At 37.6% G+C, this 14,726-nt stretch overlaps 1 protein-coding gene across 1 annotated transcript; it reads left to right on the top strand.

The window, feature by feature from the left end:
• The first annotated feature begins 3,112 nt into the window (after positions 1 to 3,112).
• LOC146137767 (uncharacterized) lies at positions 3,113 to 14,139 on the top strand. The gene is made up of 8 exons (XM_083394432.1): positions 3,113 to 4,322; positions 7,217 to 7,458; positions 8,746 to 8,960; positions 9,236 to 9,626; positions 9,872 to 9,950; positions 11,067 to 11,283; positions 12,048 to 12,254; positions 12,861 to 14,139. Exons 1-8 carry the CDS (start codon positions 4,187 to 4,189, stop codon positions 14,137 to 14,139), a joined length of 2,766 nt encoding a protein of 921 aa, XP_083250558.1. The 5' UTR covers positions 3,113 to 4,186.
• Positions 14,140 to 14,726: the final 587 nt, after the last annotated feature.

Below are 14,726 nucleotides of genomic sequence, written 5' to 3'. Positions count from 1 at the left end.
TCAGATTAAATTTTGTTTAAACATAAACTGTACGTAAAAACCTTGTAAAAAGTCAAAAATAATAAAATGTATTTTTATATTTAAAACACATTTACCTTCGTTTTAGCACGTTCACAACATCCATAATGCATATTTTTATTACAGAATCTAATTTCTAGTGCTTAGAATATATCGAAAAATGGGCTAAAATACAGTGTGTTTTAATTTTAAGCGTGCTCACCTTATAAAGTGCAATAGAATTTCATGCAAACAATGTTTATAAACTATGTCCCATAATGTAAAAAAAAATGTATTAGTTTTAGCCTCTATAGCAGTGATTCCCAAACTGTGTGCCGCGGCACACTAGTGTGCCTCGAGAAATTGTCAAGTGTGCCGTGAAACTTTTTGTAATTTCGGAAAATAGAGTATTTGTTATACAAATAGGCATACGCGCAAGCATTATAGACTTGAATACGCACTATACCCATCACGAATTAATCACATTGAGACATTTACATATAGTCTGTCAGGGCGATTGTAAAATGACTCTATTGTTGTTCTGTTAAAAGTGTGTCGCGAAATATTTAATATATTTTTAGTGTGCCGCGAGCGTAATAAGTTTGGGAACCACTGCTCTATAGTTTTAGACTATAAAAATGACCAAAAAATTTGGCCAAAAAGCCTTATAATTTTTCTGACATCTACCACGTTAAAAAAAAAATTTGGTTGTCAAAAAAGCCATTCTGGCAAGCCTTGTACGTATGTCTATCCAATACTTTTCAGGTGTCGGTCTGTGGTTCGTACTTTTTCATATTGCCATTATTTTTTTTTTTCGTTTTTATATTACGTAGGCCTACCAGTAGGCTAACTATGGAAAGTGTCGTGTAGGACCTGGTCAAAAATGGGATCATACATTATTATATGTTATACAAAAGTGTGACTTATTTTGAAAGAATGCTTTAAATATTCTTATTTTGACAAAGCTGGTAAGAATATAGGAATTGGTAATAATGGTATACAAGTGTAATTTACGAAAAAACAAGGCCTAAAAGTTTTATTTAAATGACCCGATGGTTGGGTTAAATTAAATTGTTTGCCTATGCCGCCCGCGGGTTGTAATAAATTTACTTTCTTGAGCATTTGTTGTTTTTTAAGGCCGGTCCGCGACAAAATTTTAGTTTTAAACCGGTCCGCAGTGCAAAAAAGGTTGCCGACCCCTGGCTTATGGCACCCCTATAAAATAGTAAATAGATTTTCGGCACCCCTTCAGGAATTTGCGTTGGGCATTTCACTGAAATGTCACTCAAAATGGAATTGGAACAACACAATCAACTTAAAACATGTAGCAAAATGTCATTTGATATAATGTTCTATAATCGTAGCCTACAGAAATAGTTGTATCAAGAAGCTTACCAAGCAAAAAACATTTGTTTTTTAATGTGGGATTCGCCCGCCGCAGGGTTTGGGTAGCGCCTTGAACTAAAGGCCCGTTTACACTACAGCTGCACTGAGCGTGAAATTATTTTCACTACAGCTGCAGTGAGCTGCGCTGGGCGTAAAAATCGCTCCAAAGCGTGACGTTTTTCTATTGCTGCACTGGGCTTGAGTTTAGGAAAGCGTGGAAATCGCTCCAAAGCGTATTTATTTTCAGTTGCACGGATCGTGAGTTTAGCAAAGCGTAACTTTAAGCTAGCTGCAGCTGCTGCACGGGGCTTGAGTTTAACAAAGCGTGAAACGCTCGCCACAATAGAATTTAAATGCAAATTACGCTTTGCTCAGCTCAGTGCAGCTGTAGTGTGGACGGGCCTTAACACATGCGCCTAGAGGCGTAGCTAGGGGGGTGCGGTGGGGTACATATGTCCCCGGGCGCCAAGATACAGGGGCACCAAAATGAGGCTTTCAAAATCCAAAATGAGGCTGATTTTTCTTTAAATGCTATGTTGTATTAAAATTTGAATCGTTTTTACGTTTAAAGTGAGGTATATTATGTTATTGTAATAGAAAATATGACTAAACATGAAGGAGGGGCGCCAATTTTATAGTTTGCCCTCATCGCGAAATACCCTGGCTACGCCTCTGCATGCGCCCACTGTACCTAGGCTTAGGCTATATCAGACGTAGCTATATCAGACGTAATTCAATGAATCAGCTAAACTTCCAAGTGTGTGCCTTATTCACGAATTGCGTCATCGTTATCGGATTATACAGTAGGGTTCCGATTTTTGTTGCACTATAACAACTGTATGATTGCTGAACCTAAATAATGCATAAAAAGTGGATTAAAGTTTGTGATTCCAATTCTGTTTAAAAATGCTTGATTCTCTCCATATTACCAAGAAGTATTTTACTTAAAAAATAAAATCTAAATCTACTTCAAAAAGTAGATTGTAGCGAACCTACCGATGTGCATCCACGTTCATCGAAGCGTGCAGATCGCCTTTTTTCCTATTTCGCAATTGTACATTTATAAACGCGTGTTTGTGCTTTTGCTACCTCTTTAACTTAACTTAACCATGTCGCAGCTACGCAATAAAGCACCAACCGCTTTACTGGTGACCCCGACGTGATCAAAACGTTTGACCTTCAAAGGATCCGTTCCCAAGACAGCCTATGCAAGCTCGCCAACTATTTTCGCCGTCGATGCAACCCGCAATATTCAATACGTCACCGACGTGGCGTACTTGAGAGCGAATTGAACTCGCCCACATGCATATAGTCGCAACGAAGCAACCCGACGAACTTCCCTGCAACCTACGCAACTTCACACATGCCCGCTTCTGGAGGGGGGTTCTGTAGCGAACCTACCGATGTGCATCCACGTTCATCGAAGCGTGCAGATCGCCTTTTTTCCTATTTCGCAATTGTACATTTATAAACGCGTGTTTGTGCTTTTGCTACCTCTTTAACTTAACTTAACCATGTCGCAGCTACGCAATAAAGCACCAACCGCTTTAAGATGATAAATAGGGTGAATACCCAATTTGCTTCATGTTATTCTGTAGGTTACGTATGAATGCCCACGGCGTTTGTCCGATTAAAAAAAAGAAAACTGTCTGGCGAGCGTGAGACCTGTGAAGCACCTAATATGGCAATTGCAATCACGTTTGTTGTTAAATGTCTAGTTTCCGGCCGCATATGCTTGCACTTGCAACTAGTCGAAATCAGGTTGAAATGGTTTAAAGTCTTTGCTCAACTTCATGGTCTTAAAATGTAACTGAACAGATAATTCCTTTTAAATTTAAGATTGTAGGCTTTTAGGTTATTTAAGAACATATTTTGCTGAAGTACACAGGTTATAGTCCCAGCGACATGTTGTTCATGAATTTCCAGGAAAATACAGATATGTTTTGTTTTTCTGTACGACTGTTTATCTGCACTAATAACTGTGAAGTAAATTCAGTATAAAGAAGTTTTCTCAAGTAACTATAAATATGTCATATTGGTTTTGGGCATGTGTTTTAGAAGACACTATATTTGTAAAAAGAAAAAACTTTACCACAATTGTCATCATACGATATTAGTTATAAGAAAGATTTTAACTTTGTCATATTTATTATATTATATTTACCATCAGTTATAGATCATTAGTTGTTTTGTGATTTATATTTGCATGTTTTTTTTATGTAAATAGTTGGAATACATTTAAAGAATATTATATTTGTTGGGCTTTAAAATCAACTGCCTTTTAATGAAATTTTAGTTTAACAGGATTGTCAAATTTCCAGTTAATAAATGTTGTATACTACACTTTTGTCACAATTTTATTTAAGAGACAATGTTTCTTTAGATAAATTGCCATGTTTGTTAAAGTATGTTATAACAGTGTTAGTAATAAATGTTGTTTTTTTAATTTTGTCAACATTTTATAATATTAAATAGTCACTATTTTACATTGCTTTTATCTTGTTTTTCGTCATGTCCTAATCAACATTTGTCATTCGCAAACTTAACTTTTTTTCTAAAAAACCCTTGTATTAACCATGTTTTTTTTCTTGTGATATTGGTCAATTTGAATAAAACTCATCAAGAGGTTTTATAGCTGACAAACAACTAGATACAAAAAAGAAAGAAACACTTGCTTAAATATTGTCACTTTATAGGCATATGTTTAAAACAAATTTGAATTGTTTCAAACTGTTTTGCTGTTTTCACACTTTTATTGTAGGTAGCAATTTTTATACCCAGCAGTTTCAGTTCATAGTATAGCATGGATATCATTGCGTGTATTGATTGTGGTGAACTTTTTGATGACCAGCAATCTTTAGTTCTTCATCGGGAAGAGTGTCATCCAGTGTACAAGCCCTACCAGTGTACAGTTTGTTCAAAAAGGTTTAAAATCAGCCGTAAGTCACTTAATCAGATTGTCATCATGTTTTTTTTGTTTGTTTGGGCAATTTTACTATTAATTACTAAAGCAAATATCTGTGCAATCAAGTGGACTGTTTGGTGGGTTTAATGGTTTACCTGTGTTAAAAAGAGATTTATAATTTATATATTGTTTTGTTACAATTTTTATCCACTACAATGTAACTTTATTGGGATTAAGTGTATAGTCAATCAAATGTTGAATATAAGTTTGTTTGTGTGTTATATATGGACGTATAGTGTGTGTGATTGTGTGGATAATATTTAGTTGGGCAAAAATCGTGTGATGATTTATACATTTTGTATTAGTCCCCGTGTTGGAAAAACATTGCTAAATAAAACTTTTCTAAAAAATATACATATTTTTGGTAATTTATTATACTTTAAATTTTATCAGCACAAAAGTTATTTTCAGAATCACGTGGTTCTTTTAAACTAGTTTCCAAATATTGAAAAGGTTTTACATTTCTTTTTGATATATTTTTTCAGTTGTTTTTTGTACCCCAACCGAATCTGACCTTGATAATGCATGTATTTTAGCCAAAAGGCAGTGTGCAAATAAATTAAGTACATCTCAGCATGTAAATATGAAATATAACAATTACTATCTCAAATTAAATCATTTATAAATACCATATTTCAAGAAGTTAGGTACATTAAATCTTATTTACTGCAAGAAAATTGTTTAGAGATATTAAAATTTTTAAAATATGCTCGGTTTACCAGAAAAAAACTATAAAAATCCTTATGTCAAAGTCAAATATTTTGTCCTACTTTGAAATCTAAGCAAGGATTAACGTAAAAAACCTCTTAATAGTAGAAACATCAATTGTAAAACAAGTAGTATAATATTCTATTTAAGTGTTCCCCATAAAAGCAAGACAAAAACTTGTCCCAACCAGGGCCGGTAAAAACTCTAGCTTTGCTTGCCTTATCTTTCCTTGCTTTTTTTAAACTGTGTACATTGACACACCAGTATGCAGTGTTGTTAACAAGTCATTTTAAATTTACTCAAGTCCTTTATCAATTCATTTGTGAAATAAATCAAATCCAAGTCAAGTCTTTTTCAAATAACAACAAGTCAAGTGGCAGTCAACAGTGTTGTAACTTGTAATGACTTAAGTCAATGACTTGACTTAAGTCACTGTTTTCAAACGACTTGACTTGACTTAAGTCTTTCGGACAAATGACTTGACTTGACTTAAGTCATTTGGACAAATGACTTGGGTTAAAATGAAGCGTTTTTTTCAAGTATTTTTTTATAAAATTGAGCTATTTATCCAAATTGTAGCACATAAAACAAATTGCTTGCTATATGTTGCGTTTTTTCTTATTTTTTAGTTCAGTTATTGCTAATAATCACACAAATTTAAAAATTTTAATAGTTTAAAATTTTATTTTTTAACAAGGACATGACTTGAAGTTGACTTGCTCTAATTATGACTTGACTGGGACGTGACTTGCGCAACTGATGACTTGGACTGGGACTTAACTTGTTATTTATTCAAAAACACTTGACTTGGACTTTAGTTGTTTTACAAATGACTTGTTTGTTGTACAACACTGGCAGTCAAAGTCATCAGTTTCCAAGTCAAGTCCCAATCAAGTCATTATGAGAGCAAGTCAACTACAAGTCAAATCACTGAAATAAAAATTCACCTTTAGAATTGGTCAAATTGTCCGATTATTATTGGCAAAAACCCGAAGATAAAATGAAAAAACTTTTAGTAGTCATTTGTTTCACGTGCAAAATTAAAATAGACAGCTCAGTATTTAAAAAAATGTCAAACGAATACACTTTCTATTTTAACCCAAGTCATTTAACTCACAGACATCAGTCCAAGTCACGTCAATTGTCCATAAGACTTCAGTCAAGTCAATTCATTTTACCGAAACGACTCAAGTCACGTCAAATAATTAAACAACAATGACTTTAGTAAATGTCCGATTTGGTAGAAACGGCACATTTACCAGATTTCGAAAAACTTTAATTATTTTAAATGTATTAATTATTTTAAATGTATGAAAAAAATACCTTTGCCTTCGTGCCAAAGAATAACATTAAAAATGAAATATTTCAGACAAAATTTTACAAGACCAAGTCAATTTGATATTTGAAGAAGCAAAACGGCGAAATGCGACGATTGAAGTTTTATGCCCGAATTTTTATCAGCAGTTTTTAGGTGGCCAGGATTGTGCGATCTTTTATATTTCATTCCTATACAGATACCAGTTATTTTAGGAAAAAAAGAACCGCGATATGATTCCAAATGTCGCCATTAGCATAGTCAAATAGGCATAATTGATTAAATGGATAAGATTAATGGTAATTTTTTTAGAGTTTTTTTTTAGGGCCAATAAAAAGATTTGAAAACCACTTATTTTGGATTTAAAAAAAACGCTAATGTTTTCTCATAAATCTACCTTTTGCAGTAAAAAAATTCTACGATGGTTTGTAAAGCACGGCTGTAGTGGACAAATCAATTTGGTTTGGGAATGGCATTTATAACTAAGCATCGCGTAACCGTTATTATAGGACATCCCTAACCACTGTTGTACACTAATAGACCTACTTGCACGTATTACCGGCAAGTCAGCGCAATGTTTCTACTTTTTCTAGTCAATTTCAAAAAAGCATTAAAGATCACCATTATTTTCTATGTCAGTTATTTAAATGTACCAGGCTACAATCAAACCGAAGGTATAACAATAACAACTGGTTAATCACGTGACTTTTGTAAACAATAGGCTCAACGCAGCCATAGTACAAACGCAATTTCACGCCCAGCTCACCTAATCACGCTTTGCCCACCTTTAGTGTAAACGGGCCTTACGCCAGACGCTGAAACAATTTCCGCCCCTTATTACGCAGAGTACCTCAAGGACCACATGCGCGTCCACACTGGTGAGCGACCCTTCGCCTGCGATATCTGCGAGAAGGCCTTCAAGTCCAAGTCACATCTACGTCGTCACATAGCCGCCCGACACCTGAGTCAGGCCACCAACGAGGCGTGTCCGGTTTGCGGCAAGCGATTCCGCACCAAGACCAGCCTGCGTCAGCACATGGTGGTACACACCGGTGAACGTCTCTTTCGCTGCACCGTTTGCGAAAAGGTATGTTGAAAGACAGTCACAAATTAATATAAACATACTAACGCACTATGTTGAGGAAGTTGAAGCTCACGAGCTGGTGTAACGTTAGCTCTCATGGGTGTACTGTAGAACAGTGTTTCTTAACCAGGTCAATGTTTCACCCCCTGCAGGGTAAATAATTTTTTTGCAGAGGTGGACCAACCAAAAGGAGTGAATAAGGGTGAACCGTCAGAAATGAATAATAGCTTGCGAACGGGGCGGGTATTTCGGGTGTTCAACCTTTTCAGTGAAATATAGACGAGATAGTTTTATCATATCATGAAACAAGGGTGAATAAAATCTGGAGAAAGATGCTAGGGGTGACAAAACTAAAAAAGTTTAAGAAGAGACGTAGCTAAGGGGGCGGTGGGGTACGTATTGTCCCGGGCGCCAAAGTGCAGGGGCGCAAAAACGAATTCCAAAATAAGGCTGCATTCTCTTTAAATATAATGTTCTATCAAAATTTTAATTTTTATGCCGTATAAAGTAAGGTATATTATGTTAATGTAATAGAAAACGTGATTAAATATGGAGGAGGGGTCGCCAATTTTATAGTTTCCCCCCTGTGCAAAATACCCTCGGTACGCCTCTGGTGTACTGATATAGAAGCTGTGTGCACCGCCGGTTGATAAAAGTTGGTAAGGATTGTCCTTGAATTTATTCTTCCTCGATGTGATAAAAGCGACTTGTTAGTTCTTGTGGGTGAAGTGGGTGAACTGTTTTGGCGTAAATCAATAACATCTTGCAATGTAACCTTCGTATATAAATTAACACCTCGTCAACCTAAAACTAAAGAAAGATCAACTTATGCGAGAAGACAGGCACAAAATGCTGAGCAGAAATTTATCGTATGGGATTATTGATTAACAGACATGTCGGCCCGCGAGTTATGTATAATGCCGAATACAAAATAAAAAAAAGTTTAATCATTAATAGGGATGTTTCATTCCGATGCCCAATATACTGAAAACAATACTATGCATGGCAGTAGGAAATCTGTCGGACATTTTTTATGTGGTGTTGGTTAAGGTTAAGTTTAATATATTGCTAAAGGTTTGTTGACTATTGGTTTAAATTGGTCTTTATTTGTATACTATAGTATACTTCCCCCCCTAAAAAAAGGGTTTCCTAGGACTGAAACTTGGTAAGGGGCTCAACTAACCTTATTTGAATAAAAGCTCCAAATATACAGTGTGTTACAGAATACATTGCGGTTCAGCGATCTCCGCACTGAAAAAATAAACCCATTCCGCATTTTGTTGTCGGCAGGCCTTCGCATTAAGCAGCACGCTCGCAACTCACAGGCGCGTTCACATGAGCGATGACGAACGCTACCGCTTCAGGTGCGAGCATTGCGGTAAGCTCTACGCAAAACTCGTCAACCTGAAAACTCACATGCGCAAGTGCGCCGACGTGGCTGGTCATGGGCCCGAGTACCAACGCCGCAACTTGGCCAAATATAACGAGCACATGGCAACGCACAGGTGAGAGAACGTGAAATCAGGTTTTGTCAGCAGAGGCGGATCCAGAGGAAGTACCAGGCTATGCATGTTACCTTTTAAATTGAAAGTTTTTGCTATTTAAACCGAACTAAAATGCACAGTAAACTTAACAATTGGGATAGGTTTGGCAGCGATACCACCATTTTGTATGGAATACTGGTTCGAAGTGTCAAACATCCCTACCATCAAATTTCCAGGCACTAAAAACTGACGACTGCAATTTAATGTGTTTTTATTATTTTTTTTTTATTTTTTAGCACGGAAAACGTTCCTGGTCCATACCAAATCCAACAAAACCACAGGTTAAACCTCAGGAGAAGTCTTTCCCCCACCAGTCAGAAACCCCAAAATTCACGTGAGAGCCCCCCTCGGAAAAACTCACCCTCGGTGATGTCCCCTAAAAAACCCGTCCGTGACGTATCCGACGACGATGACGTGTCGACCGATACAGAATTCTCCTCAAACAAAACTGACGTCATCGAATCGAAGGGTGCAAAAGCATGGCAAAGAAGCGTTTCGAGCCCTGTCGTCATAGTCCTGTCGTCATCAGATGAAGATGACGTCATCATAATAAAGAGTGAGCAAAACCCAACTACCCATGTGAATTTAGGAAACGAAGTTACGCTTGACAGAAGAGGCAATGAAAGGGTAAATTTTTATGGCATTTTGCAAAAAAATTAGCAGATTTTATTCAACTAATAAACCAAATACCCCTTAAAGAAATAAATACTTTGTAACAATTAACCAAAAACATTCTTGTTAAATAACATACAGTTTTGGTTTTGACCCAAAGAAGTAACATAGCCCTGAATAGCATATAAGTGTTACCGTTGTGGTTGTTGCAAATCAACCGAAACGATTGGTAGAAGATGAATACCTTTGTTTCCTTGCAGATCGACAAAAACAAAAAACAGACTTTAGGCCGTAAGCACTTCGTATGCAAGGTGTGCTCAGCCAGATTTCTAAGTGAAAGTAAGTGTGACTTGTTTGTTTATTATCACCTTTTCTTCTAGTTGTTCTATTTAGTTAGTGACGACGAAGAGTCCTAAAACTAGGATTGGGGGAATCCCAGGGGGGTGTAGGCCATTTTTTGGCCATTTTTTTGGCCATTTTTTTATTTATTTGAAAGGCCTCTTTGCACTGTCAGTATGCTGTTCAAATCAATCTTAACGAATATGCAGTTCATTCTACGTTAAAATTAAGTCTGGGAACGCACATACATTCTGCGGAGAGTTTTGCACGAGTTTCGATAAATGGTGTTTATCGAGCGCAACCCAGAAAGTTAATGAACCTCGGACTACACAGTTTTGTGGGCAAAAAAATCCATGTAGCGAGGTCCCGACCCTAAAAAATGTGGGTTGTTTGGCTGGCGACATTTGTGAGCATCCTGACTGTATGACATGTCTTGCACACAACTGTCGTGTTAAGCTTTTTCCGGTACATGACGAACACATTTTTTACGAACTATATCTTACGTTTAAGTTGTCTTCTTTTTTGTGATATCCCTTCCACTGCAACTGTTACTTTTGTCCGAACTATCTTATATATGTATATCAAATGATTTAAAAACTGCTCAAAATATTGATATCAAATAATTTCAAACTTCCCAAATATGCTTAATATATCAAATGATTTAAAAACTGCCATACATATTAATATAAAATGATTTAAAACTGCCGATATATATCCAAATATCAAATGAATTATATTGCTTCTTCGCCCCAATTTTAGCCATCGCTAGGGCCATTATTTTTTAAACTGAGAAAAAAGGAAGTATTTTGATCTATGAAATTAAAATTTTGACAAATTTTGACCTAAAAATTAATAAACTTTGACAAAATTTTGACTCATTTAAAATACATTGACATAAATAACGCATTGTTTTCTACAGTATCGCATGAGTGTCTTGGCATCCATCAGTCAGTTATTGTTTTACTGATAGCAGGTGGAACAAGAATCAGTATACAGTAGCTTTAGAGTTTTGGCGCACCTACCAAGGCCAAAATCGACCGACCCCTAGACTGTAGAAAGCATGCTGTTTGTCTGCATAAGGCTCGCTCGCTCCAGCACTTGTATTCTTGCCTTCAGGTGAGCTACGAAACCACGCCAAACGGCATTCCAAACCGCGACGCTTCAGTTGCCCCGATTGCCACAAGACTTACACGAAGCCTTCGCTCCTTAAGCTCCACTCGTACAACCACTCGGGGAAATTCCCCTTCCGCTGCCCCTTCTGCTCGTGGGGATTCCCCGAACGCACCAAGTTGCAACGTCATCTAAACAGGCATCGCGAGGAACCGACTGAGACGTACGTATAAAACTTTATACGTTTTGCGGGAAAAGGGAAAATTTAATGGTGCAAGTTCATTTTGCCCAGGGGTTCTTTAACTGGGGTTCGTAGACTAGTTTTGCGGGGTCTATTATTGGAGTCTTACTATTGTTTCAAAAAGAATGATTTTTTCTAAAAAAATTGGATTTTTTAAAGAATAACGAAAAACGCTTTGGTAACTCTGTTAATATATAGACTCGATTTAGGTTTAATATTTACACGTAAGTACGACCGGAAACAGCAGGTTTCTTAAGTTTACTACATGAGTTCGTAGCTCACCCCAGGCTAGTGTTTTTTTCTAACCTGGTCTTGCAGAAAAATGTCCCGATTAACTGATTTTGGCAAGCCTTTCCGAAGGCATCATATGTATTCTGTAAAAGCCCGCTATTAACCCACCAGCATAGAAAACCGGTGCATCTAAAATATACAAGGTACACAAGGATCGCAAGTTACGCAAGGTACACAAGGATCGAAGGAAACACAAGGTACACAAGGAACACAAGGTTCGTATATTGCGATCCTTGTGTACCGTACGACCCCTGTGTACCTTGCGATCCTTGCAATTCTTGTGTACTTTGCGATTGTTGAATGCCTTGCGATCCGGTATATTTTAGATGCACCCTAGAGAACAGGTCTACAACTTCTTATGTCAGTGAAAGACACACACACATATGTGTTTAATACCAACTGTGATCTAGCCCCTCGGAAGCTGCTTTATAACCAACGATTACTTTTTATGTCAGGTGCGAAATATGCGAGAAAAGCTTCAAGGACCAAGCCAGCCTCGCTCGGCACACAAGCAGCACACACAAGAAGCCCGACCACCGGTGCCACGTTTGCGGTCGCTGCTTTTTCGAGCGTGACGAACTGCTCGCCCACCGGACGTTGGGGCACTGCAGCCCAACGGGGAATTCCCCTAACCAAGGCGAAGGGCCGGCGACTTGCTCCATGTAAGCGATGCGGTGACATGCATTGGCACTTGCCAGATGCGTGATTTTTTGTCAAATGTCTCGCCGGCATGTTTTTTGTGGCTCTTCGTAAAATTCCCCCAAAATTGTAAGCTACCAAGAGTATAGTTTATGGACATTTCTTTCTTTTTGTTTTCTTTATTTAGGCCAGCATTTCGTTTATGACTTAACACTAGACAAAGAATCAGAAGATTTAGTTAACAGCAAGACAACGCAATTTCATTGCTATGATAGTAACCTTAAGCTCGCATTTTTGAGGCTCTCTGGTGCTTGTATTTTCTGCAAATGGCTCTTCCATTAAATACATTTGCCCACCCCTGGTATATACCTTTAAACTTGTATTAGTACAAAGCGACAATAACATCACAAAAACATAATAATTTAAAAATGTAAACAAAATTCGCGGCAATCAAAAAAATATGTGAATATATTTAACGAATAAAAACTAAACACAAAACTTAAAAAAACACAGTAAAGTGTTTTACTGTGCGACTCTTAAATGGATAATCTTAGTTGTGATATACGCGTGTGACTGTTTATATTAGTTTTAAGGTGTGTCTAACAATTTTTTTATGTATCTACTCACAGAAAGAGTGACAGTCAGAAAGGACAGAACACACATCCGCGCGAGCGGCCAAAATGCGACCCTGGCCGGAGCCAAGAAGACGGAATTCCGAGGGGATCAGACTCGGAGCATGACACAGATTTAGGAGAAAATCAGTCAAAAGGCGATCTTTCGACAAGTGACAACAACAATGAAGGAGGATCAAGTTCAAATGAAGATGACCGGGACACAGATGTTGGTTCATTGGAGGAAGATACTGCATCCAACGCGTTAAAATCTCTCAACGAAGATCGGAGATTTGCAAGCGCCGAAAAAGAACGCAATATCGTCGCGAACGACAGTGCAGCGGAGGACCTTGATTCCGAGGACAATTACCTCACTATCCGAACTACGCCATTGGGGTGCAAAAAAGAGATTCCCGCTAAAACTGCTGAAATCCCTAATCGTCCTGAGCACTTCGATCTCATGAAATCTCAAAAGGGATATTTTAGAGCAAGCGAACATACTTCGGGAAATGGCGTTAATTTGGGAAAATTCACCGAGGAATATTTTTCTTCTGGTGTGAAGCGAAATTTTAACGACAATTCGACAGAAGGTGCGAAAGAGCAAAAAAATCTTCTATCAAGTTTGAACGAAATCGAGAATAACGTTGATGCGCCAAATGGTGATGTTATTGAGAAAACACAATGGTTGTCGAAGCAGCCTAAAATCGAATATTTGTCACGTGAAATTAAAACGGAAATCTCAATGTCAGAAGATCACGTGCAACACAGTAAATTCATAAGGCAGACGGTTGAAAAACACGAAACTTTGCGCTTTACGAAGAGATGCATTATAGACGAAGTTTTAAGAACGGAAGCCGACACTACCTGTGGAGATAACCTTATTTCAAAGCGTGTTAAGATGGAGTCTGCACTGCTAGGCGTCAATCAGCCCAAAGATGTAAGATTAAAGCGTCTTTATATAATAATACCAAGGCTTAGAGCGGATCTTGTCGCCGATTTAGAAAAGTCAAAAGAGGGGAAGTTAAAAGCGGATTCTGACATTGAAACGTCTCCTCATCAAGTATCCGCTTTAAATAATCTTGTAACGTGCGCAGACAATACCACAATGCGTTTGCCGAATGACAACCAACGGATATCAACGCAGGTTAAATATGGGACAAAGGACCAGGTTCTGTCGTCGAACACAGAGGAATTTCTCCTTCCAGACTTGGAAACGGATTCGGATGAAAGAAGGATGACGAAGCTGGAGTACCGGGTTGACGTCAAGGAGCAGTTGCTCCCAGAAACGCGCATCTGAATTATGGGGAGCTGGGACGGTAGAGTTTCTGTTGTAAGCCAGCGGTGTCAACCTTTTGTTAATCAACTTTTCTTCCATGCATGGTCACAGTAAAAGGCCCTAACTCCTAAGTCATTAAACACTTAACATATAGCTCCAGCTCCGCCAAACACATATACAATGGCTTTGGCTTCAGCTTCTTCTTTAAAAATGGCCCCAGCACCGGCTCCACAAAATAATTAAAAATATCTCTACCCTCGGCTCCACAAAAATAATTAAAATGGCTCCAGCTCTGGCTCCACAAAAACATTAAAAATAGCTCCAGCTTTAACTTCACAAAAACATTAAAAATAGCAAAAGCTCTGGCTTCACTAATAAACTAAATAAATCAAGCTCCAGCGAAAATGCTTGTCTCGGGGTTCGAGTTCCAGTTTCGGATACCCAGCCCTGATTCCATGCACAACTTTTGTTTTACTTCTAATTTAAATGGCCGCACACACTTTTAACCCCTTTTTGTCTTTTGAAATATGGCAATGTGGGGATAGTTTGCAGTTTTTTTCTAATTTCGCTTAAATTGTTTGATAAAAATTGATGTAATAGTTTTGAAA

Source organism: Ascidiella aspersa, chromosome 7 (assembly GCF_963924565.1).
Source record: "Ascidiella aspersa chromosome 7, kaAscAspe10.2, whole genome shotgun sequence".
Lineage (NCBI taxonomy): Eukaryota > Metazoa > Chordata > Ascidiacea > Phlebobranchia > Ascidiidae > Ascidiella > Ascidiella aspersa.
The sequence above is the reverse complement of the archived record's forward strand: the minus strand, read 5'-3'. Positions and strand labels throughout refer to the sequence as shown.